Here is a 24,106-nt window from a genome sequence, read left to right as displayed (position 1 = left end):
TGTTATGACAAACTTGCCTTGAAAGGGAATTGTTCGAAGCTGACATATTTGGGGAAAAGGAAGATTAAGTCACAAACTCTTGCCAGGTGATTTGGTAACCAGATCTCCAACTGAATGACTAAGAATCATCAAAAGTAGGATGAGAGAGATGAAAATCTAAGACAAGTGGTGAATGTGCAGAATGGGTAGAGGATGAGTTCATCCTGTCTCAGCAGCTGCACTGTTCTCTGGGTTTCCTAGCCAGAGCTTCCCAACCTTTCTCTGCTGTGGCACACCTCGATACCTTGAATTATTTTGAGGCACACCACCAAATAGTCTCCAAATGAACTCACGAATATTCATAAGCCCACAGAGAACTCTTAAAATAGTTTTTAAAAAAATTCCATAGCACACCTGCTCAGGCCTGATGGCACACCGATGTGCCGCAGCAGACCGGTTGGGAAACACTGGCCTAGCTAGCCAGCCTACACTTTTGTCCCCTCTCCCGATTGCAAATTGGATTCCAGTTCTTGCTTCTCAGCCCCCTGCTGTCTAGCTCCATGGAACAGTGCAGGGAGCATGTGCTGTAATCAAATTTTCTGCCGCTTGTGGGGAAAGCTGGAAAAAAGAGTTTGCTTCAGGCAAGTGTCAGCATGGCAAGGTAGAGAAAGTAAATAAAATATTGGATGCCTGGATGCAGCAAAATGGTGAATTCCACGGCATCTTGGGAAAATGCCAAATTACACAGCCACAGAACTTCAGAGTCCACTGGGCTCTGGTTGAGATGAATGGTGTAAGGTCACACATCTCAGAGCTACTGTTTCAGGATTTCTGCAGAAGCAGGCTGATGGCATTCGATCAGTTTACACTCTGGCTCTCTCTACAACCAGCAGGATGAGATACATAATTTTGTTAATAAAAAGAAAGATCAGAGTCTGGAGCACAATTCCATGGGGATCTAGTTTTATTATTATAAGTTGAGATTTCAGCTTCTATGTCAGGACAAACTCAGATACCCGTTACTCCATCATGAAGTGTCATTAGAACACTCAGATACCTACTCCTTAGCTGTTTTTTTTTTTTAAGTAAATGATGCCACAGCATCATAGAAGGGGGTGAAGAAGAATCGATTAAATAATTAAATATATAAGTCAAGTAAGTAAGTGTTCTCACTTAACAAATCTAATTCTGCAGAATCCTCTACAGAATAATTATCCAAAGTGGTAAGTAGAGCTGGTCCAAGAAACGATTACAGAACCGTATTTTGTGGGAATATGCAGTTTTGTCAAAACTGACATATTCTGCGAACTCAGATTTTATTGGCATTTTGTTTAAAAGACAGAAAATAGTTCATACACTGTCAAAAGGCCCCCATTTCAACATTACTGGAGCAAAATGTTTCAATTTTTTTAAAATGGCTTTCCATTTTTAATTATTTTTATTATATACAATAAAAAAGTCAAAACGTTTCGAATGACCTTAAATGATTTTTCCCCAGAATTTTCCTTCACAGATAATTTAAAAAATGTTGGTGTTCACACCAGTTCAGAATGGAGTCCAATGATGATTCCTCCATCCTCCACACAGCTCTAGGTGTAAGTGGGCTCCTCAGGGTAGGTCTACACAGACAAGGATACCCACAGCTGGCCTGTTTCCCTGGCTGTGTAGACTTCCGAGCTTGGGCTGCAGCCCAAGCTTTGAGACCCTCCCACCGCACAGTGTCCCAGAGACCAAGTTCCAGCCCAGGCTCAGAAGTCTACACAGCAACGAAACAGCCCCACAGCCCAAGCCCCGCGAGCCTGAGTTGGCTAGGATGGGCCAGCCGTGGGTGTCTAGTTGCTGTGTAGACCTACCCTCAGTGCAGAACCATGAGACCCACCTGAATTAGTGGTGGGAGAAGTTGAAACATCCACATTTTAAGGTTATAAATTTGAAAGAAGCAGGGGCAACCAAGAGAACAACAATGAAAAACAAAGCACTGCCTTCATTTTTGCCTTATTTTGATGCCTACCCTGAGGTAGTGCATGGTATACTACTACTACTACTAGTGGGTTAATGAAACTGTGGTTGTTTACAAGCTAAGGTTTGTAACCCTCATTTAGCCACTTTCATCTCTGCTGAAAAAAATCAGACTTAAGCACTTAACATATTGCACAGTTAAATAACTGAACAAAACCCTAAAAACGAAAGAGCTACACGTTTGAAAATATGAACATGGACTGAAACACTGTTACTTACAATAAATAATAGCAAGAAATAAGCACAGGTGAAAAAGTAGTTATCATGAAGTAATAATGTAATTTCTGTGTTTTAATTTTACATTTAAAATTCAGTTCTGGGCCACTAACATATTTAACAACATTTTTAGAAGATTGTTAATTAGTTAGAAAATTAATTCAGTCCTTATTCAAGCCCCTTTGCCTCACTCTTAAAACCAGGGGCATTCCTGTGGGGGAGGAGGGGAAGTGAGAAGGGGAGAAAGAGGCACAGGCCTCCCAATAATTGCTGGGGGCACAGAACTGCTCCGACCCTGGGGAGCTGACAGCTCCTCCAGCCCCGGGTCCATGGCACGGGCAAAGAACGTGCCCCCCAAAAGCAGTCAAATTTTTATTCCTGTACACGCCCCTGGTTAAAAATAACCAAGCAATATTCAATTTCCAAACCACCTTTATTTAAGAGATTGATCTGGAATTTAAGCATTAATTAGCATGGTGCTGCTAATGCAAACACACTCTGGGTAAGATCCTCATTGTTGCTCCAGCACCTTTACACCACCCTAAAATCCCTAATTCTGGCCATAGGAGGATTCCCCCACGCAGGCACTATGGCAGACTGCCATAAGGATGCCCGTCCAAGGACTCCTCCTGCAAGTCCTGGGGGAGGGGGCATGCCACTGGATACAGAAGAGGCATGTCAGGAGAAGGATTCAGCATCAGCACTGAATAGATTCTGGGAGATGTGGCAGCCCAGAGGAGAGCCTGTCGGTCTGCTATAATTTTGATAGATCCCTAGGGATGTCTACATTAAGGCATGGGTCCTGGAGTAGTCCAAGATCAGTGGAGTGCAAAAGTGGCTTACTGCCAATTCACCTCCCCTCCACACTTGGGCTGCAAGTTCTTTACTGCGCCTCTAAGAGCAGAGCACAGAATCTCACACTATGAAAATAGTACTTCAGAAATCAAATAGCTTTTTAGAGTATCTCAGCTTTTTATTATGGAGCAAACATCGTCTTTATTTCTTTAGTCTAACTGAAAAGGCACCCTATCATTTTACAAGCTAAGACTGACCCTTGCTAATTCACAATAACTGTTTCTTTCCACATGGTATTTGAGAGTGAGCAGCTTAGATAGCAAACAGTGACTAAGGTTGTGGTGCGAGGCAAATGAGACTGTAGTCCTGCAAATCTGTGCCTTCTTTTGTCCTGAAATACGTTTACAATTGCTACAGCGTAATCCAGAATAAATCTATTGAAGTCAATGGCCTTACTCTATGTTTATATTAATTAAACATTTAGGCCCTCAATGGGTGGATGGGCCTGACTCTTCTCTGACTTCTACTGCTGTAAATCAACTGTAACTTCACTGAATGGAATTGTACCAGTGTAAAGCTGGAGGGTCAGACCCAATGGAAGGGATGTATAATAATTGAGGCAAGGGTCCAAAGAAACATTCCCTGTTTTCATGTACACTAACTGAACAATGAGGACAGAAATAAAAAAAATGAACAGCTGCCTCATTCATGGTGCATACTAACTAGATGAAATAATGTTAAGTAATCATGCAAGTAAGGACTATGATTGGGATTGTCAAAGGGGGTATAACTGGGTTTGGGGGCCCAATTTCAATTGAAACCCAGTGGGAATTAAGTGCCTGATTCCTTCTCGTAGGTCCCTTTTGCAGCTGTGTGGGCAACCTTAACTCTGGTAAACCCTGATTCTGAAGTGCTTTACTTTGCATCCTTAGTATTCTTTCAGTGTAGTGTTTTGGTGGAATGGATATATTTTACAACTCAGAATTGGGCAATCACAGCTATTTCCAAACTCAGAGAAAAATAATAAAAAATACAGGCATCAAATCTGCTGCTGGCATAAGAGGGCACAACTCACCTGAAGTCAACAGAATTATGCCTCCTTAATTCAACAGTGAATATGGCCTATAAACTGAATCACAAAATGGTAGTACACAAATCATTTGATTTTTACACTGCAAATCTTAGTGTCAGACATAAAAAATGCCGCTGAGTTACCTCTAGTTTCATTTAAAGTTGACAGCGCATTTTCTGTCTCTTCTTCACACTCTTCCTTCTTAGCAGAGTCCTTAGCTTGCTGGCCTCCTCTGAGGAAAACAAGGCATTCAGTTTCTATTAACTTACATTAAAACTTTTAAATATGACAAATACTCTTATTAGCTATAGTGACAGTTCATTTACTTACACAAAGAACACTATACCATACCAATAACATACATCAAAAGTTCTATAGAGTCTATGCTCCCATTGATGCAGATGTGTAGTAACTCCTATTAGCGGAATTCTCAAAGGAAGGTTCAAAAGGGATGTAAATAAAACTCACGTATGTGTTAGCTGTGTTAAAAAGGTGTAAATCCAATCTGAGATTCCACAATGCAAAACACTCAAATCAAGATAGGTGTAAGTACCCTGTACAAAGGAGGAGCAGGCAATGCAATTAATTGGTAGGTGTTGCACCACCTCCAACACAAAGGAAAGTTGCTCAATAACAAAGAGATGGATCCCTTTGTCTTATCAAAGGCCTTGTCTACACTACAGATGCTTGCTGGCATACCTTCATTGGTTTAGCTATATTGGCAGAGCTCCTACTGTAGACGCTGCTTATGCAGACAAAAGGAGTTATTCTGTTGGCATAACAATACTACATCCTTGAATGGCATTGGAAGAACCCTTATGTTGGCATAGTTGTGTATACATTGGAGTTTTTGGCAACATAGCTACGTTGGCTAGGGGATGAGATTTTTTCCTCCTCACCCCCAACTGACATAACTACACTGACAAAATTATTGTGTACACCTGGCCTCAGAAGCTATTTTTAAAATACATATAGGTATTTTCAGCTAAAATTAGACCTCAGGCAGATGGACACCTGTTAACTGATACAGCACTGGAATGGGTTACCTAGGGAGGTGGTGGAATCTCCATCCTTAGAGGTTTTTAAGGTTTGACTTGATAAAGCCCTGGAGTTGGTCCTGCTTTGAGCAAGTGGTTGGACTAGATGACCTCCTAAGGTCCCTTCCAACCCTAATCTTCTATGATTCAATGAAAAAAATTGCACAAGTGAACTTGGCAAACCAGAGAATCTATGCCTTGTGCTATATTAGTGCACAAAATAACTAGGTAAATACAATGAAAATATATAGAGAAGAAATTTCATGCTTTGTGTAAAGAGCTGCTGCAGATTTCAAGCTTTTATTTATAGAAAAATTAAGTTTTTAACCCTAAGTGCTGAGAACACCTAATGAATATGAACGGCTGCAGTACACTGACTGTACACGCAAAATGAACGCTCTCAAGATACATGACTTCCCCATTTATCTCAATGGTTGTTAACACAGCAACTTAATAGTAACAATATACATGCCAACTTTTAATTATTTCCCAGCAAGCTATTTTAGTAGAAATATTCATAAAGTGGGCTTTATCCAGTTTGGTGAAATGCATTATAACTACAAGAATTTTAGGTTTATTTTGCACTATTTAATTCTCAAATGTGACTGTTCATGTTTCTTAATTGTAAGTATTTCCATAGTTGAGTACTTGCTATGTTAGATTTCCTTTGCAGCTGTGAAAGTGCTATAAATGTACCTTAAAATTATAATTGTCCAATTTCTAAAGCATACTTTTGGATCCAATCCTGCCTACATATTTATCTGTCAATCACTGGATCATTCCAGATGGACACACTGCAGTTTTTTTACACATTAAAGTTCAGAAAATACTTTGTAAGCCAAAATTTTCTAATATAAGTAATTGTTTGCAGACAGGATACCTAGTATTGAAACAGAAGGAAATAGAAGGCAAATTTATGATACCAGTGGAAGAAAGTCCTCAGATACAGATTAAACACAATAAGAACCCTTCTTTTATAAATTTTTGTATAGTTCCTCAAAAAATACCTCAGTAAAGAAAAAGACTACTTGGAACATGAAGCCATGAAGAGATATAGGGGGAAAAAAAATATATATGGACAAGGATTGAGTCAAACAATTAAATCCACACTAGGGTCTCAACTGCAAAATTGTATACGTACCTGCATATCTATTTGAATGCACATTAGACTGAATTATTAGCTATTTGCAATTACTCAACATTAACAATTATTAGCCATACGAATGCAAAGTACCACTTTGCATGCAAAAGACTTAAGTGCAATAAATGTACCATTACTTGATTATTTTTGTGCAAACCATCACATGTGCTTATTTTTAAAAATTGAGTGTTAGATCTAAAAATGCAATTTGTTCAACAATGGAGAATGTCTTACTTGATAATTTCCTTTTTGCTACCAGCATCTCCTACAGTTATGATATACATGGAATGCTATTCCCCTCCTGTTGCAGTTTCCGGAGGTCATTCAAAGCTGCAGCACAGCTTGTGCTCCACACACTCCATCCCATCCTGCCTGCTGCCAGATGCTTCATTAGTGACAATACCAACTAACTATGCACAGTAGGCCAATACCTATATGGTAATATTCAAATAAAATGCTGACCCTGGGCTCTGAAGCCAGGTAGGATGGATGGAATAGTGGGAGATCTATCTCCTGCTGTAGCAGACTCTCATGCGAAGGGTCCCTGAAGAGGGAGGGGAAGGGGTGTTGGGGGAAAGGGAGGAGAAACGGAAGGTGTATCCATCCTGGATGATCTCCAGTACCCATTTGTCAGAGGCTATCTGTTCCCAGATGCTGCAGAATGGGTTAAGACAGTCTCTGAAGGGATGGTTGGGGTTTTCCAACATGAAATGATGAGGAGAATGTTCTACAGGCACCTCAACCAACCTGTCAAAACTGCCTCTTTGAGGCTGAGGACTTGGAGGAAGCTGATTTAGATCCTGACTGCTTTCGCCTGGGGAACTTAGGCTTCTTCCTCTTCAGTTCATAATATCTCTGAGACAAGTACTGAGCTGAATATTGAGGGTGTTGTGATGAGTGGGGCTTGAACAGTAGCTGAGGGCTGTACTTTCTCTTGTAGATCCTGTGGGAACGAAGAGTTGCTATAGAATCCTTCAACGAACGAAGAGATGTGTCCGTCGTCTTGGCAATTAACTCTGTCCCTTCAAACAGAAGGTCTTCTAATGTAGTTCGGACCTCTTTAGGGAAGCCGGAAAAACGCAGCCACGAAGCCCGACTCATCACAATGGCTGTAAAAATTGAGCATGCCATTGTGTCAACCACATCTAGTGCGGACTGGAGGGATATTTTAGCCACCAGTTGGCCCTCATTAACTATGGCCTTGAATTGGTTCTTGTGAGAGTCAGGAAGTTGCTCAATAAAGGAACCAAGGTTTGGTAGTCATATTTTCTGAAAAAGGCTTGGTAGTTCGCTACATGGAACTCGGGGGTGGCTGATGAATATGCCTTCCTGTCGAAGAGATCCCAATGTTTCCAGGCCTGATCATACAGGGTGGATTTGAAATGGTGCTGATGGCCCATAGGGTTAACTTCATTCATAATGATGGAATTGGGAAGCGAATGGAAAAAGAGGAATTCTGTGTCCTTTGCTGGCACCTAGTATTTTTTGTCTGCCCACTTACATGTTGGCAGGACAGATGCGGGGGTCTGCCATATGACTTTGGCTGGGTCCAAGAGTGCCTCATTAATTGGGAGGGCCATTCTAGAGGAGGTGGAAGAATGTAAAATGTCCACCAGCCTGTGGTGAGATTCTGTCACCTCCTGTAATGGTATATGTAGGGCTTCTGCCACCCTCTGTGCCAGGTCCTGGAATAATCTGAAATCATCAGCCATCAATGGTGGAGACGGCATCACTGCCTTGTCTAGTGATGACGAGAAGTGGACTTGAGGAGTGACCTCCTCCTCCACCTCAGCCTCTACCTCCTCCCTTGCCTGTTCAGGGGGTTCAGAAGCTCTCGAAGCTGCTTCTGAAGGAGGGTGTCTCCTTGTCTGCTGATATGCCACACTAGAAGAATGTGAGGCTTGCTGTCTCTGAGCTTGCCAACGGTCCCAGTATGGCCACTGTGGTGATAAGGTAGGTGCCTGGTGGTTGGTGCCATGGGTGACCAAACCAGGGAGGCTGTGGATCAGGTGGACGATATGCCTGCAGTCGATAATGAGATTGAGTCCAATATGGTGGGTGAGAAGAGCAGCAGAAACCCATGTCCTCTCACTCACTTTCTGACTCTGATGATGAGAAAGGCGATGCTCAGCAGGAAGATGCTGGCGAGTCCAGGGCTCTGGGTGAACTCGGTAACAGGGCCCTGGTACTGAGTAGGGGCAAGTCCAGTGCGTCGGACACCGAAAGATCTGTTGTGCACCAGAAATCTGGCAGTACGGATGGTGTTGGTACCAGAGGGGATTATTACTGCCGGGCAGCTTGCACTGATGGGATCAGAGACACGGACCTGGCAGCAGAGTCCATCGGTGCCAGCACCGAAGTTTGTACCAGTGCCAGTACTGATGGAGCATTCTCTGGGGCAGATCTTCTATGTTTTTTGTGCCCTCACGATACCGGTGTTTCTTTGCCGATGCCCGCCCACTGGGTCTTCGGGCAGTCTGACTGCTCCACTGACTCGATACCGCCCATGCCCTGGGTACCCGATATATATGGCTTCAGTGCCACTGGTACCAGTGATACCGATGGAGCTAGAGATCACTTTCAGCTTGATCGGGGCTCATTACAGGGGACTCTCAGACCTTTTCTTAGAGGCCTTGTGTTAGTGGCTCATCTCTCTGGGCTCACCTCCCTTCGAAGTAGAGGGTCATGGTGCGAGTTCCTGCTGGGACTCCCGGGATTGAAGGGCCGATTCCATAAGTGGGAGTTTGAGTCTTAGCTCTCAATCTTTCCTGGATTTGGGCTTCAGTTGCTGACACAAGCCACACTTCCCACCTGCCTCTGGTGTGTTGCAGGCTGCCTAAAGTGCTCAAAGCTCTAATTTGGAGCCAGCCTGCGAAGCAGGGATGGAATGGAGAGGGATCTCTCTTCCCTGGCAATGCAAGGGTTTATGGCTCATGATCAGAAGGCACAATTCCCACTCAGTTGCTGCCTCAAAGCTTAGTCCCTTTCCCTGGTGGAGTGAGGGTCCTTGGGCTGAAAGCCAGACAGGCACAATTTCCCTTAGGCTGCAGCCAGAAGCAGGGCTACACAGGAGGTACAGGTTTCTCTGCTGCCCAGACATACTGCAGGATCGGGGGGTGAGGAAGGGTAAGTGTGGTACCGAGCACTGTGAGAGAGACTCTGGGAAGGAGATAAACCCCAGCAAACACTCCCTTGGGGGAGAAGGCAAAGAAAAGGAGTTTAACCCCTAATTTTCACCCCATTTGTTTATTAACACTAATTTAACAACAGTAATCACTGCCTTGTGAAGGACATTTGCTTTTGCCTTTTTGGGACCCAGAGTCCTTGGAATTTTGCAGGACTTACCCCAGAGTATCATGAAAATCCCAATTCATGGTGCAAAGAAGGGGAGCCATGTAGGAGTCCTGCTGCTCTCCCCGGGGATGCGAGGACCCACTTTAGGACTTGTGGGGGAACCCATAGCCAGGAAAGGGTCTTAGCTTTACAATATTATCATCTCAGGACTTATCCATGGCTCTACTGGATACAGTCCCTTCCTTCTCAGAGCCTCCATCTGTTCTGCTCTGTCTCTCCTGGTCAGGTTTTTCTGCAGTGGAGTCATGGCTACTTGGGGTGATAGCGGACCCAACACGCCTGTCCAAATAAGAGCCCTATGGCCTAGTACAGATAGCGTCAGCTGTCTGGGTGCAGGCTGGGCATTTTTTACCTTCTGCCAAGCCTGAGAAAGCTGGCTCACTTGCAGTGCCGCCCTCGTGCACCCCGTCAAAACTTCTTATGGGGTACACTGCCTTTGTTAGGGCCTTGTTGTGACCCCTGATGGGGTCCCTGTCTGTCGCAGCGGTTAGGCGCCCGGTACCTCTCCCTACCCCTCCTGGGCTGAGTAGGTCTAGGGGGCAGCCTCAGCGGAGGTTGCTGCTGCCTCTGTGCCTGGGGCCGGTTCTGGCGCCTCAAGGCCTGAGGTGTGTAAAGTCCAAGAGATCTCAGGGTGGCCCGTGAGTCCTTTAAAGCGTGTAGCTTTTCATCGGTCCTCTCGGAAAAGAGGCCGGAATAGTCAAAAGGAAGGTCCTGAATGGATTGTTGGACCTCCTGGGACAACCCTGAGGCTTGGAGCCAGGAGCAGCGGCGCACGGCGATGGCCGAAGTGATTGCCCTGCTGGCTGTATCCGCTGCATCACTGGCAGACTGCAGAGCCGCCCTAGCCACCGCCACTCCCTCCTGTATCACCGTGGCGAAGTCTGTGGCCTGGTCGGGGGGCATCCCCGAGGAGAACCTCTGTAACGAGGACCAGAGGTTTAAATTGTATTTTCCCATGAGGGCCTGGTGATTGGCTACCCTCAGTTGTAGGGCCGCAGTGGAATACATCTTGCGCCCAAAAAGGTCCAGCTTTTTGCTGTCCTTGTCTTTAGGGGTGTTACCCTGACCACCCTGACGGGTCCCGCTGGTTCACTGCATCCACTATAAATGAACCTGGAGCGGGATGAGTATATAAGAATTCAAACCCCTCCTTTGGAACATAGTACTTCCTTTCAGCCCCTTTCGAGTGGGAGCTACTGAGGAGGGAGTTTGCCAGAGGGTCTTTGCGATTTTCATTACCCTCTCATGAACAGGCAGTGCCAAGCGTGATGGGCCTGGTGTGTCTGAAACACCAAATAGGGGATCCTCCTCCTCTGACATCTCCTTAATCTCCAGACCAAGATTATCCGCCACCCTCCTCAGAAGGTCCTGGTGGCCTTTAAAATCAAAGAGGGGGGCTCTAGTGTCTCTGGCCGCCGCCTCGTCTGGAGAAGAGGAGGAGGATTGTGGAATGGGTCCCGTGGAAGGCCCTTCCTCAGGGTTAGACCCCTCCTCAGAGGGGTGACCCTCCTGTGGGTCTGTTGTGGGGGCCATTGGTGGGGCCACCGAGGTATGCACAGAGGTGGTCCCTGGCCCCATCTGGGTACCCCACGGCCCCCAATATGGCCATTGCCAGGGTCTCGGTGCCGCGGAAGGCAGACTGGTCTGCGTCGGGGCAGTTGGTGCAGGGGAACGATGAGTAGCCGGGCTCCGCACCGGAGTGCCAAAGCTCATACTCAGGTCCCCACTCGAGGCGGAACTGTATCTCCTTCGCCTCGAGCGTTTTTCCCTGGACCGCCCTCGGTGCCGCGGTGTAGGGGAGCTCGACGACTGGGAGTCGGAGCTGGGAGGGGAGCCCGCACTCTCGACCCTCCCTGGCCATCTGGGGGGAGACCTTGACTCCTGTCTCCTCCACCCACCGGGGTAACCCAACGCGGGTTTACCCCGAGACACCGGTCCCAGAACCCTCGGCCGAGGGGGGGATGGAGGCGTAGTCAGACCCATAAGGGCGCGAGCCGCAGCGAAAGCCTCCGGTGTCGACGGCCCCTGCAGAGGTGCTCCCCCACCCCCAGGAGTTGGGGGAGGCTCTCTGTGAGGAGATGCCGGTACCGGAGTACTCTCCACAGCATGTGGCTGGGGCATCTCCTGTCGGGCCCCCTGCTTTCCCGGTAGCAGGGGGGAGTCCATGTGCGCGGCCTCACGCCGCTTCTTCCTCGACGGTGCCGATGCGCTCGGTGTCGATGCGCTCGGTGCCGATGTGCTCGGTGCCGGTGGAGCACTCCGCACCGAGGAAACACTCGGTGCCGCCGGGGAGCGCGACGGTTCGGAGTCCGGCCGAAGCGCGGACTCCATGAGGACCGCCTTTAACCGGGTGTCCCTCTCCTTCTGGGTCCTTGGTTTAAAGGACCTACAGATTTTACATTTCTCTTTCCTGTGTTGCTCCCCGAGGCATCGGAGGCAACGATCATGGGGGTCGCTAACAGGAAAGGCTTTTGCACATTGAGTGCAGGCTTTAAAGCCTGTGGAGCCAGGCATGGCTCCGCTCTAGCCCCTAAGGGCACTAACTACTCTTAACTAACTGTTAACTACTCTATTCAAAACAAAAAACTCTAACAACAAAGGCTAACTGTAAGGGATGCTATTTGCGTTTGAATGCAAGAGGCAAACGTTCCATGTGACCGTCACTGGCGGAAAGAAGGAACTGAGGGGCTGCAGGGTCAGCAGCGCCCTATGTACCGCGGCATGAGCGCGGTACTCCAGGGGGCGCCGGAGCTGACCCTCCGGGGCTAGCTAAGGGAAAAAAGTTCCAGGGATCTGTGCACAGGGCGCGCACACACCTATACTGGAATGGATATGAGCAATCACTCGAAGATAGAACTAAGGCCTTGTCTACACTACAGAATTTTGTCGACAATTTATGCCAGCATACAGCCACTGCTGTAATTAAACCACTGTGGCCGGGTCTCACTATGTTTCTTGTGTCAGTGGAGTGCATTCACACCACCAGCTCTTGCATCAACACAGGGAGCAGTGCACTGTGGGTAGCTATCCATTGTGCAAATGCATGTAAGGTGATTTGGGAAGGGTTTGCAATGCCTCATGCGGCAGGCACACAATCACATGATGAAGGTTTCTGAATCCCATGGTTCCATGGGCATCCTACTAGATTGACAGCTGCTTTTCAACTGCCCTGTCAGCCAAACTGACATTGCTGAACACAAACAAAAGAAGCCCACAGAAGTGTGTGTGGGGGGAGGAGAGAGTGTGTGACAGGGAGTGAGTGTGTGTGTGCATGAGAGAGAGTGTGTGAGTGTGTTGGGGGGCAGGGGGAGGCACAGGGAATGTGTCCACACACTGTCTCTTTAAGATCAGACAGCAGCCAGAAGCAATCAATTCTGATGCAGAAGCTCCTGCACAGACAGCTGGTGTACCTGGCCCCCCAGCTCGGCAGAGACCTGTACACCATTGGGGGAAGGAGGAAGGACTGGAGGGGTGTTAAGAGGGCCACTTCAGCTTGAATGGTCCCTTGAAATATGCTTTAACTGCATATGCTAAACAATGTGTTCAAACCTTGTATTTAGCAGTGACACTTTGAGTGAGGGCTGGTCTACACTACAGAGTTTTGTCAACAAAAGTCAGGTGTGGTGAGAAAAAACAAACAGTTGAGGTGTGCACATTACAGTGTTCCTCCCGCCAACAAAACTCCCCTGCTTTAGTGACAGAATAAAATCACCTCGACAATGACAAATGGCTCTGTAAGCTCATGTTTCTAACTGACATCACTTGCTCACCTAAACGAACTCAACCTCTGTCTCCAAGGGGCAGGGTATACGGTTCTGGATCTTTATGAAACCTGGAAGGCCTTTATTGCAAAAAACTAGCAGTTTTTTCTCTGGATATTCGAACACCAACTTTCTGCTACTTCCAACACTTAAAAGAGCTATCCACACATTGCACTGTCAGTGTCAATGAAACTGGAATGTTCATGCAAGAACTGGAATCTGAATCTTCTGACAGATTACAAGATTTCCAGCAATTTGGCCTGATGTTTTCTTTTCTAATTAAACTGGAAAACTTCAACAAAAATGACTTGGATTTGTCTGTATTTCAGTGGATGGGTGCTGACATTTTCAAAATGCAGCTCATTGAGTTAAAAAGCTCAGAATTGTGGGCATCAAAGTTCAGAGATCTGCTGAGCGCTCTTGAAGCTACCGAGAGAGATCGTGGGGTATTCATGCTGACCTGCTGGATGTCCCTGCCAGTGAAATTTAACTGTTTGAAGAAAACTGCTTTTGCAATTCTTTTAGCATTTGGATCCACATACCTGTGAGAACAGGTATTTTCACACATGAAATCGGTCCTTTGTCCCTCTCAGAACTGGTTAACAACTGATCACTCAGTAGCCTGTGTGCAGCTTAAATTACCCAACTATGAGCCGGACATTGGAAAACTCAGCAAGGAAAAGCCAGGGCAAGGATCACACTAAATGGGTAAGATCTGCATTTTAATTTAATTTTTAAGGCCTGGTCTACACTACAGAGTTTTGTCGACAAAACAGTGCTAGTGTACATATTGAAGTCAACTCCCCGCTGACAAAAAACCCCCACCTCGACAAGAGGTGTAGGGCTTTTGTCAGCGAAGCTAAGGCGACACTGCGTCCCCATAGCGCAGTGGAGGGGCTGTCATACTTGCTAGAGCAGTGAAATTGACAAGCAGACCCAGGCAAGCCACTACCAGGTGCCAGCCGGGGTGCGGGTGGCTGCCGCCCAGCTCCCAGTTGCGAGCTGGGACAGGGCAAGCCACGGGTGGCTGCCACCTGCTGTGAGCTAAGGCATGGACAGCTGCAGCCCTTCTGGCAGCCCAGCCAGCAAGCCGTAGGCGGCTGCCACCCAACTGCGAGCCCAGGTGCGGGCGGCTGCTGCCCCACTGATTGCTGGGGACGCTGGCAAGCCGCAGGCAGCTGCCGCCCGGCTGCAACCAGGGGCACGGGCGGCTGCCTCTTAGCTGCAAGCTGGGACTGGGCAAGCCATGGGGGGGCTGCAGCTGGCTCGCAGCCTGGTAGCATGGACGTCCCTTGTCTGGGAGTGGGGGGCGGGGCGGGGAGCCCAGGAATCCACAGAGAGACGGGTCTCTCAGATCCCCCCACACTGCCCCTTAGGTTGGTGGAAGCGCTCCTGGAGAGGGCGCACTCCACCAACCCCAGGAGAGCAGTGTGGACATCAGCTACCTATAGCAGTGGCTGAAAGTCGACGTATCTTATGTCGACAAATTTCTGTTGTGTAGACAAGGCCAAAGGAAGTTTCTTATGACATTTAAGAGGTTTATTTAGTTTACGTACAATAGTTTAAGTACAATATGAGAGAGACCTATAAATGTTCAAATGTATTACTGGCACGCAAAACCCTAAATTAGATTGAATGAATGACGACTTGGCACGCCACTTCTGAAAGGTTGCCGACCCCTGGAATAGACTATACTTCCTGCCAATAAGGACCATTTGTTTAGCATCCCTATGCTTGGGAGTGGACTTAAACCTGCCTTGCTGGTCTCTGTCATTCACCGGAGTTTCAACTAGGGAATTTAGGGTCAGATGGGAGTAAAACCCCTCAAATCCCTGCACAGGAATTAAATAGCACTTTTCCATGAGCTTAGCCGCAGGTGGTACTGAAGCCACCATGCTCCAGAAGACCATAGCCAGTTCAAGGAGCACATCATTGATAGGGAGGGTGACTCTCCTGGGGAAGACAGCTGTAGGATATCCACTAATTTGTGGCTCTTCTCTTGCAAGAACTCTGCTTGGATATCCAGGGAAGCAGCTACACACTGCAAAAGGCCTCAGAACACCTTAAAATCCTCTGGTACTGAAGGGAAGGATGAGACAAGGACCACAGAATCATCTGGAGATGAAAACGAGACCCTTAACTGGGCCAAAATTGGATCCTATTCAAGGGCTGATAGAACCAGATGGGATAACTCTGAAGGCTCCATGGAGAGAAAGGCTGGCATTGCCTGGTCCTGTGGTGGATTGACAGTCACCACCACAGACCTGGCTGGTGATCTCACCTGTGAGTGAGACGAAGAGTGGAACTTCCATGACCAAGCATCCCATGGATTTCATGGAGGCCACTAGCATGGGTAAGTCATTGCTGGCCAGTAGGTAACAGGCCAGGGATTTCAATCCTGACCATGAGATGAATGCCAATCCTGGTACCCATAATGGTCCTTCAATAGCCTGACGCTGGTCAGGTGATGGAGAATGGGTGGATGACGACCCCAACTCAGATGCTGCAACGCCTCAGGATCCTGGGGATAAAGGGTGGTGTGAGACCAAAGGGAGCAAGTAACTGGTCTGACTTGTCTGTCTCCCAGAACAAGGCAGAAAGTGGTGCTGCTGATGGAAATGGTATCATCAGTACCGAACATGTCGGTGTCAGCAGTGTCAATCCCAAGGTCAGCAGTTGTACCAGAGCGTCTGACAATACTGATGTCAAGGGCAGAAAAACTGCCATAGTAACGTTTGCAATGCTGGCTGCAGCGGTGCTGAGGAGATTCCTGGTACCGAGGTCCCTCATATCGATCCCAGTACTGGCCCTGCTTACACAGCCTATGGAAGGGGAACACTGAGGTGTGGTGCCAACAGACTTCAAGGTTCAGAAGCTCATTCAGTCGATGGGGCTACTGATGATGCAGCCCTAGCAAAGTCCTGGACCAAAGGAGAGGTTGGGACTGAAGGCAGCTACTGGGTATGCTGCCGATATGGAAACAGTCGGTGTTGGCATCTCCCTCATTGGTACTGGAATGAACAGATGCTCGGGGGCCAGAACTGGCATCAACAGTACAGGGATTCTAACCTCTCTACTCAGTACCTGGAAAAGGTTAGAAGTACTCATGTCATCCCGCAGGCCAGCACCAACTTTGTGCCTGGGGGAGGTGGAGAACTCACCCCAAGACATGGAGTGGTCTTAAGTGGTGTTATGCGACCCTTTCTTCATCGCAGCTGACAGAGAATGGATCATCTGCTTCTTCAGAGAGGGTCCTGCTCTGGAATGTGAAGTGGAAGCATACTCGGAACGTGAGGGTGATCTCCAACCCGATGAAGGCCTCGGTACCAAAGCTGGCTTACTTGGCCTATTGAGCAAGTGCTACTTAGGCAAAGGTCCCAAGCCACTTGAGTCCATTTCTTGAACAATCTGCATATTGCACAATGCTCTTTAATATGGTCCTCACTGAGACAGAGCAAGCACCACATGTGGGGATCGCTGTTGGGGATCGCTCCCCCATATGAAGGATAGTGTTTAAACCCTAGTGAGGGCATCACTGAGGAAAACTAAACTAACATAACTAAAGCTAATCTACTTAACACTCGGGTTACTACTAACTACATACAACAAGAGAGAGAAAACTAAACCAGTCGTGAGGTTCTGAGGTAAAGACCACACAGAGCTCTGACTCCAGCCAGGGGTAGAAAGAAGGAACTGAGGGAGGGTCGGGGCAGCGCCGCCTCATGTAGCCAGGGGAAGGGCTGCAGCCACAAAGGCTGCCCCTCTCTGCGTACCGTTCAGCAAATTTCTCCAGCTTCAGTACGCTGGGCGCACACACACCTAAGTGGAATACATGGCTGCATGTACTCAAAGAGAACTCATTTTCAATTACTTGTTTTTTTATTGGTAGAATCTTTATCAAAAAGTAGATTTACAGATATTTTAATTAAAGAAAGAAATCTCTGACTAGATCCAAGTTCCAGTGGATTGAATTGCTTCTTAATTAAACAGTAAGCTTTCAATAATCTAAACATTACTTTTAGATATAGGCTGTATTTGATTAATTCTCCTAGGCAATGAACTTATCTCAAGTCATTTGCTATTATCACCGCTTATAATTTGGGTATTATGAATGTTTGAGATAATGTGAAAGTGCACAGAATTAAGCAAAGCTGTCTCTTTCTAGTGTATCTTACATTCATTACTGTAAGATGATAATCACCAAAATAAGGCTCCAAACCTGCAATGAGTTTAGCTTGGGCAAATTCCTTTACTCACATGAAGCTCCACTGAACTCACAGAAATGTATACATTTTAATTTCACGAACACTGACAATAATAGCCTTTATGTAACACTAGTCAAGGTATCAACTTACCTCCCAGGATTGTTTTAAAAACTAGTTTAAACACATCTTGCTCCTTTCAATCCAAAAAATCAATTCAAAACCTTTATGAGTGAAATAATCACTTTTCATTTAAAAATTTGATTTATTTCTAAGGAGAAGGCTGGGAAATTCCTCCCCTTTATGAGTCAATAATTTCTCTGTTGGAGAAAATATGTATCCCCTCGTATTTCTCCATGGTTTGCATTATTCACTGGCTGTATAGATTACGACACAATATTTATTCTAGTCTTTAATTTAGAGACAACTGCATGGCTTTCTTGAACCTCCCCCACTCTTCTGGGAATTTCATTAATAAATCACTGTGCTGTATTTATGGGACAAGCTGCATTTCACAGGTACAGTCTCCAAACCATCCATATTTTAAAAGTAGTTGAAAGACATTTACCTAGAGGGTTTCTTGTCTTTGGCATCATATAATAGAGACTCTTTGCAAGGAGATTTACATTCTGTATCTTCTTGCTTTGTTGTCTCTGACACAGATTTCCCAGATGATCGATTATGAGCTGAAGATTTTGAGCCAGTGTGACCAGGACTAGGACATTTTCTGTCACTGTTTAAAACAAATTGATAAAGTTTTGATATCTGAGCTGTCAGTGTTCATGAGCTTATTTTATATGTGGCTGAAGATTCAATGCTATAATTAAATAAATACTGATACAGCAAGAAATTATATATTTAAAAAAATAAAGACAAAATAAAATTTCCTACCCTGCTACTAACAAAACTTTACAGGTTGGATTTCTAGGCTTCAGAGGCTGAGCTTCAGCTCTAAACACAACTTCAAAGCACTGTGTATACAGCTATTTTTAGAGCACTAGCAGGATCCTGCTAGCTCAAGCCTGTTGACCCAGGCTTGGAGGCTCACTCCCAATTGCTCCAAAATGCTATGTAAGCGTACCTGTATTGTCACAGGTAAAATTCCCACTGATTTCAATGGGAGCAGAGTTTGCCCAACACTGAGTGCTTTTGAAAAGCCTACCCTTAAATTATTAATACAAGAGAATTTTAAAAATTTCTTTTCACAGTTTTTGCTTTAAAAAAAAAAAAAAAGATTCTATGCATTCTTTTGTCTTGAACGATCAAAATAGATTAGGGCCTGACACTGTTCTCACTGAAGTGAAGCTAATATTGGCACCAATGGAAGCAAATTAGTCAGTTTGTAGTCAATTTCACTTTCCAGTTCTAATACATTAGCACAATCCTACAATTTGGGTATAATTTAACCTAACAGTGCACCTTTAATAGCTGAACACCCTCTTTGTTTTTAACTGTAAAATGGGGCTTCTCCATGAGAACAGCACCATATATTCAAAATTCAAGGGCATAATAAGTGAAAACTGGGTGAAATTCTGGAGTGCAAAAAAGACACCATTAGCACATTTCACTCAGATGTAGCCCTTAGAAGTATTGGAAACTCCGCCCCCTCCAGGAGTTTGCAATTGATTTTGGTGTAAAAATATGAAACATTTGAAAACAAACATTAGAGGAGCCACTTCCCAACACAATCATTTTCTCTCCAGTTCTTCTGATAACAAATAGCCACAGGGCCTTACCGGCAGGCCTATTGCTGCTCTTGCAAAACTCCCCCCCTCCAATAATTTGATTCCCCACCTTCCCACAATAAAACCAAATTTATTAGGGCTGGTTTTCAAGCAGCAACACTCACATATACATATCAGTGAAATTGTTCTAGCAAATGTGAAAACAAAATGAATAATTTCCACAAGTAAAGCTAACCATTAAACAAGTGATTTTAAACAATAATTAACTGCTTAACAGTCTGCACACTTAGCAAGAGTGCATCTTCACTCCTGTTAACTCATACATAATGAAAGCAGCAGCAATTTTTGCCAGTTCTATCACCTGCAGGCGCAGCTTTGATCAGGCCATTTCTTCTTGGGAAATGGTAATGCAGAGAAAAGCACAGGCCCTTTGAGACAATACAGCATTCAAAGTCTGTAAATGATGTAATATAGCATGTAAATAAAATGATATTATTGTAAGTTAACAACACTGTTTAGCTCTTAATTACTTGATTACAGGAGAGGCTGATCTTTCATTTACTTCTGTCTTTCTGTTCCTGGGGACAGATGGACTGGCTAGTGGCATCTCTCCACTTAAACGATCTGGTAAGATATGTTCTTTGTTCAAGTTGATGTCAGAATATGGGCAGCTGACAACACTGAAAATTGAAGAGGAGAGGAGAAATACTTCCATTAGCTCAGACACAGAACAGACTTTCCTTAGTTTAAGTGAACAGACTATAGATTCCAGCCTGCTAGAAGCAGCCTGAAACAATGAACACAAAAGTTTAAAGAAATGCCTTGGTGTATTCTCACTTTAAAACGTTACCAAATACACTGGATTTTCAAAATGCCAACCTGTATGCATCTCTCTTACTCTTTCTTTCTAAGCAATTTACTACCACAGGACCAGTATTATGGCATACATTCTAGAAACTAACAGAAAAAGAAGCATGGGAGGATGTTCATTTACACACCAGCTAAAAGTGAAAACTGGAACTGTGCTACTAAATTCACACAGCAAACATTTCCTTTTACTTCACAAAAATGCAAACATGCCGAGTTGCTGTCTTGATGCTTTTATTTTCAAACTGGTTCTCTGCCCACCATACAACTACCTCAGAATCCTAGCCAGACACCTATGGATACTGGTCCTCCTCCCATTTAGGTTGTCCTGCTGATCTCTGAGTGGTCCAACAGTATTTTATAGATAATATACATCAGACATTGTGCCCAGTTATCCTTTTCTTTTGACCATACTCCCCCGACCAATAGACTACTGGTATGGAATCAACAGAATCATGCTACCATGGTTATTTGTCCTGCAAAACAGTTTACAGAAAGAGCTGGGGACAATGATTATCCAAAGCCACATTCTGATGGGCTCTTTGCATTTTTTAAAATTATATTACATTCAAAAATACATTAAAAGAATGTTATTTAGATTGCAAAGCCAAGCACTTGAAAGTTAGGAAATGCCAGATTTAGAGTTGTCCATAACTTGGCACATCCTGTGCAGTGAATGAGGCAGGGGTCCTGTAGAAATAGTAGTATTTGATCATGTAATAAAAGACCTCATAATATATACAAGGGAGCGGATAAGATTGCCTGGGTAATTATAAAATAGGCATTTCCTAACTTTCAAGTCCTTGACTTTGCAACCTAAATAGTGTAGTTTTTATATTTGGGAATTTCCTAGTTTATTTTTTAAACGGGCAATGCTATAACCAATTTTATTATGTGCAACTAACAATCTCCCCATCCTGTATCATCAGCAGAATCCCGAGACTTCATCATTGCCCTACATGGCGAACTACATTAGATGGCAGCAGGAGAAGGCTGTTATACCACATCTCTCTGATGGGCTGCTGGTACCATGTCCAGGAGATGGTCAAGGGAGCCTAGCCCAGCTCTCTCTCTTTTCCCCACCCTGGGAGATGAGGGACTCCTGTTCCAAGGGGTGCCCCCATATGTGAGAGGCTGAGCCTTGTGTTAGATCTGGAGAACTTACAGAGGGAGGCCAACGCATCTGTCTCCCCTTCACCCTGGCAGATAGAGCAGTTCTTGCCTTATGTGGTGCCCCTGGGAATGGACGGAATAGGAAACTGGAGTCATATTTTGGGTGTGAGGGGAATACGGGAGAAGCCCAGTTTAGTTCTCTCTTGCTCACTTCCCCGGGGCTTAAGGAAGTTCCTAGTCAATCTGACGCCCTCTGGGGGAGGGATGGGATGTATGCTAGGTCTAGGGAGGAGAAGCTACTGGGGGAAGCCCAGCTTTCTCTTCCACTCTCCTGCTGTATCTGTATTGGCAGCTCCCAGGTATTCAGTGCAATGTTTGCTGTTACAGCTACTTTGGCAGGAGTGGGAGCTCAGCCTCAGAAAGTTCACTGATTTTGACAGGCTGTGCCAATATTTTCCTGAGGAATTCAAGTTAGAGAAGGAAATGATGATTTTTAACCTTTTACAACTTTATGTCCACAAGGCCATGTGACAAGCACATACTGTTGCCAATGGGTTGGACCTGAGGCTTTGGGAAAGGAAGGATATGGATTCATACGTTTCCATCAGGAGGTAAGCTGTTGAGGACTGCTCCTATGAAGGTTATGTGCTGTGTTGATTGTAACTGAGATTTGTCCAAATTCAGTTTCAGGCCCAGACAGGAAAACAGCTTCCTGATGATTAAGATAGTGTTTTGGACCTGACTGCTTAATGTACCATGAAGTAGCCAATCATTGAGGTATGGAAATACTTTGAACACCAGAATGGCAGCGGTGGGTTGCTACTATCGCCATGCACTTAGTGAAGACTGCTGTGGCAGATTATAGTATGAAGGGAAGCACCATGTACTGGTAATGGTTGGTGCCTGCTATGTGAATCAAAGATACATCCTAGCCACAGGAAGTATCGCCAAATGGAATTATGAGTCCTGCAGATCAACACAGCATCTCAATCTCTAGGAAAGGGATAAAAGAGGCAAGAATGATCATCCTGAACTTTATTTTTTTGATGAAATAGTTTGCTTTCTTAAATCTAGAATGGGATGGAGGCCACCACATTTCTTTGGGACCAGGAAGTCCTGGGAATAGAAGCCTTTTGCCTATAGGTCAGTAAGGAACTTCTTCTGTTGCTCAAAATTCTAGAAGAGATCGTAGTTCTTGACATGACAGTGTCAGAGAAGGGTACCTGAAAACGAAAGAGAAAGGTGGGTTGGGGAAACGGAGGGAGGTAAATTGGCTAACATATCCCTGACTCACCATGCTGAGTACCCACTTGTTTGACATGATGCTCTCTCAAGCACAGTGAAAAAGGGACAGGCATGATTCAAAAAGAGAAGATATGCTGTTTCTCAGCTAAGAAGTCAAAATTATTGCTCAGATGTTGCAACTGTCCGGTGAGAAGGGCTTCCTGCTGATGAAGATGGCTGGCAACGTTGAGGAGTCCTGGACCTTATTTTAGAGACATACTGTGACCTCTGTTGGAAAGAGGGTCTGGAGTAATATTATAGTCTAAAATGTTTCCTTTTTGTAACCTGAGTGTAAACTCGGAATGAATGAAGAGCTGCATGAGATTCCTTTAGTGTATGGATAGTGTCATCTATTTTGACAGAAAACAGGGTAGACCTCTCAAAAAGTCTTTTATTGTATTCTGGAGCTCACTTGGAATGCCCATTGTCTGAAGTCAGGAAGAATGCCGCATGAGACTGCAGTGGCTACAAACATGAGCCTTTATCAGCAGCATCTAAGATGTCCCTTGGAAACCAAAGCTAAAAGCTGTTCCCCATATTCTTCTGGCAGCTTGTCAGCAAATTTAAAAGTTGCACAAAAATTAATAAAAATCATATTCTGACAAAAGATCCTGGCAATTTATGACTCATTTGAAGAGTGGCAGTGGACTAAACCTTCCAGCCATATGTATCCATCTTCTGCAATTCCTTGTCCTTGGGAGTGGCTTTTAAGTGGGATTGACGGGATCGCTCATTAGTGGCTGTGACCAGCATCAGGAATCAAGGAAAAAAATCAGGAATCAAGTGCGTAAAAAACCAGTCAAATTCTTGTTGAGGGACTTGTTATTATCTCTCTCCATTCATTTGGCTGTTGGAGGTATAGAGGCTAGAGGCTGTCAAAGGCTTTCGCTGGTTCCCCTAAGACTTCACTGAGTGGGAGCGGAACTCTTCCTGGGGCAGGGATCTGTAAAATATCTAGGAGAGTACAGGGATTCTCTTTCACAAGTTCAGCCTGCCCCAAGAGAAATGGCCACCCTCCTCACAAGGTCCTGAAAAACTGCTGGTATTGCATTTGGAGGGGGGAGGGTCAGGGCAGGGGAGACAAAAAAAGACAGACTCTGATTCAGCAAAACACTTTGGCATCCGCTTAGTACAAAAGGGACTTAAGCATATGCTTGAATGCTTTGCTGAATCATCAATACTTAGTGATTAAGACCAAGAGACTGGGAGTCAGGAGATGTAGGGTCAACTCTCAGCTCAGCTACATGAAGTGCTTTGAGGTCCTTGCTGGAAATCTCTATAAAATATAGAATATTATAGTTTAAGTTGTATATTAAAATAAACATTACACTACAATGGCATCTGAAAACATTTGTCTTCACTTCTGAAGGACACATTTAATCTGTACTTAGCCAAAGTAATAGCATTAAATCTTTAAAGGTGTGTGTGTGTGTGTGTGGGGGGGGGGTGTATTTGACAGAACACCTTGCACAAAGAATTCTCACCAGAAACTTTCAACTGCAGTCTGAGACTTCTGTTTATCAACCGTGTTTACGCTGAAGTCTGAAAAAACAACCTTAAACCTCATTCTTTTAGGAACTT

At 45.2% G+C, this 24,106-nt stretch overlaps 1 protein-coding gene across 3 annotated transcripts in view; it reads right to left on the bottom strand.

Moving 5' to 3' along the window:
• The window catches only part of L3MBTL3 (L3MBTL histone methyl-lysine binding protein 3), a 154,737-nt gene that overhangs the window by 9,232 nt on the left and 121,399 nt on the right, over positions 1-24,106 (bottom strand). For all 3 annotated transcript variants that reach the window (XM_067546733.1, XM_067546734.1, XM_067546735.1), the window contains exons 17-19: positions 19,792-19,941; positions 18,145-18,309; positions 4,225-4,313 (exon numbers count right to left, since the gene is read on the bottom strand). In XM_067546733.1, the coding sequence (XP_067402834.1) occupies positions 4,225-4,313; positions 18,145-18,309; positions 19,792-19,941 (404 nt within the window). The remainder of the gene's footprint in view (positions 1-4,224; positions 4,314-18,144; positions 18,310-19,791; positions 19,942-24,106) is intronic.

The sequence above is a fragment of the Emydura macquarii genome, unplaced genomic scaffold (assembly GCF_026122565.2).
Source record: "Emydura macquarii macquarii isolate MOO-44397 ecotype Brisbane River unplaced genomic scaffold, CSIRO-AGI_Emac_v2 contig_1146, whole genome shotgun sequence".
Lineage (NCBI taxonomy): Eukaryota > Metazoa > Chordata > Testudines > Chelidae > Emydura > Emydura macquarii.
The sequence above is the reverse complement of the archived record's forward strand: the minus strand, read 5'-3'. Positions and strand labels throughout refer to the sequence as shown.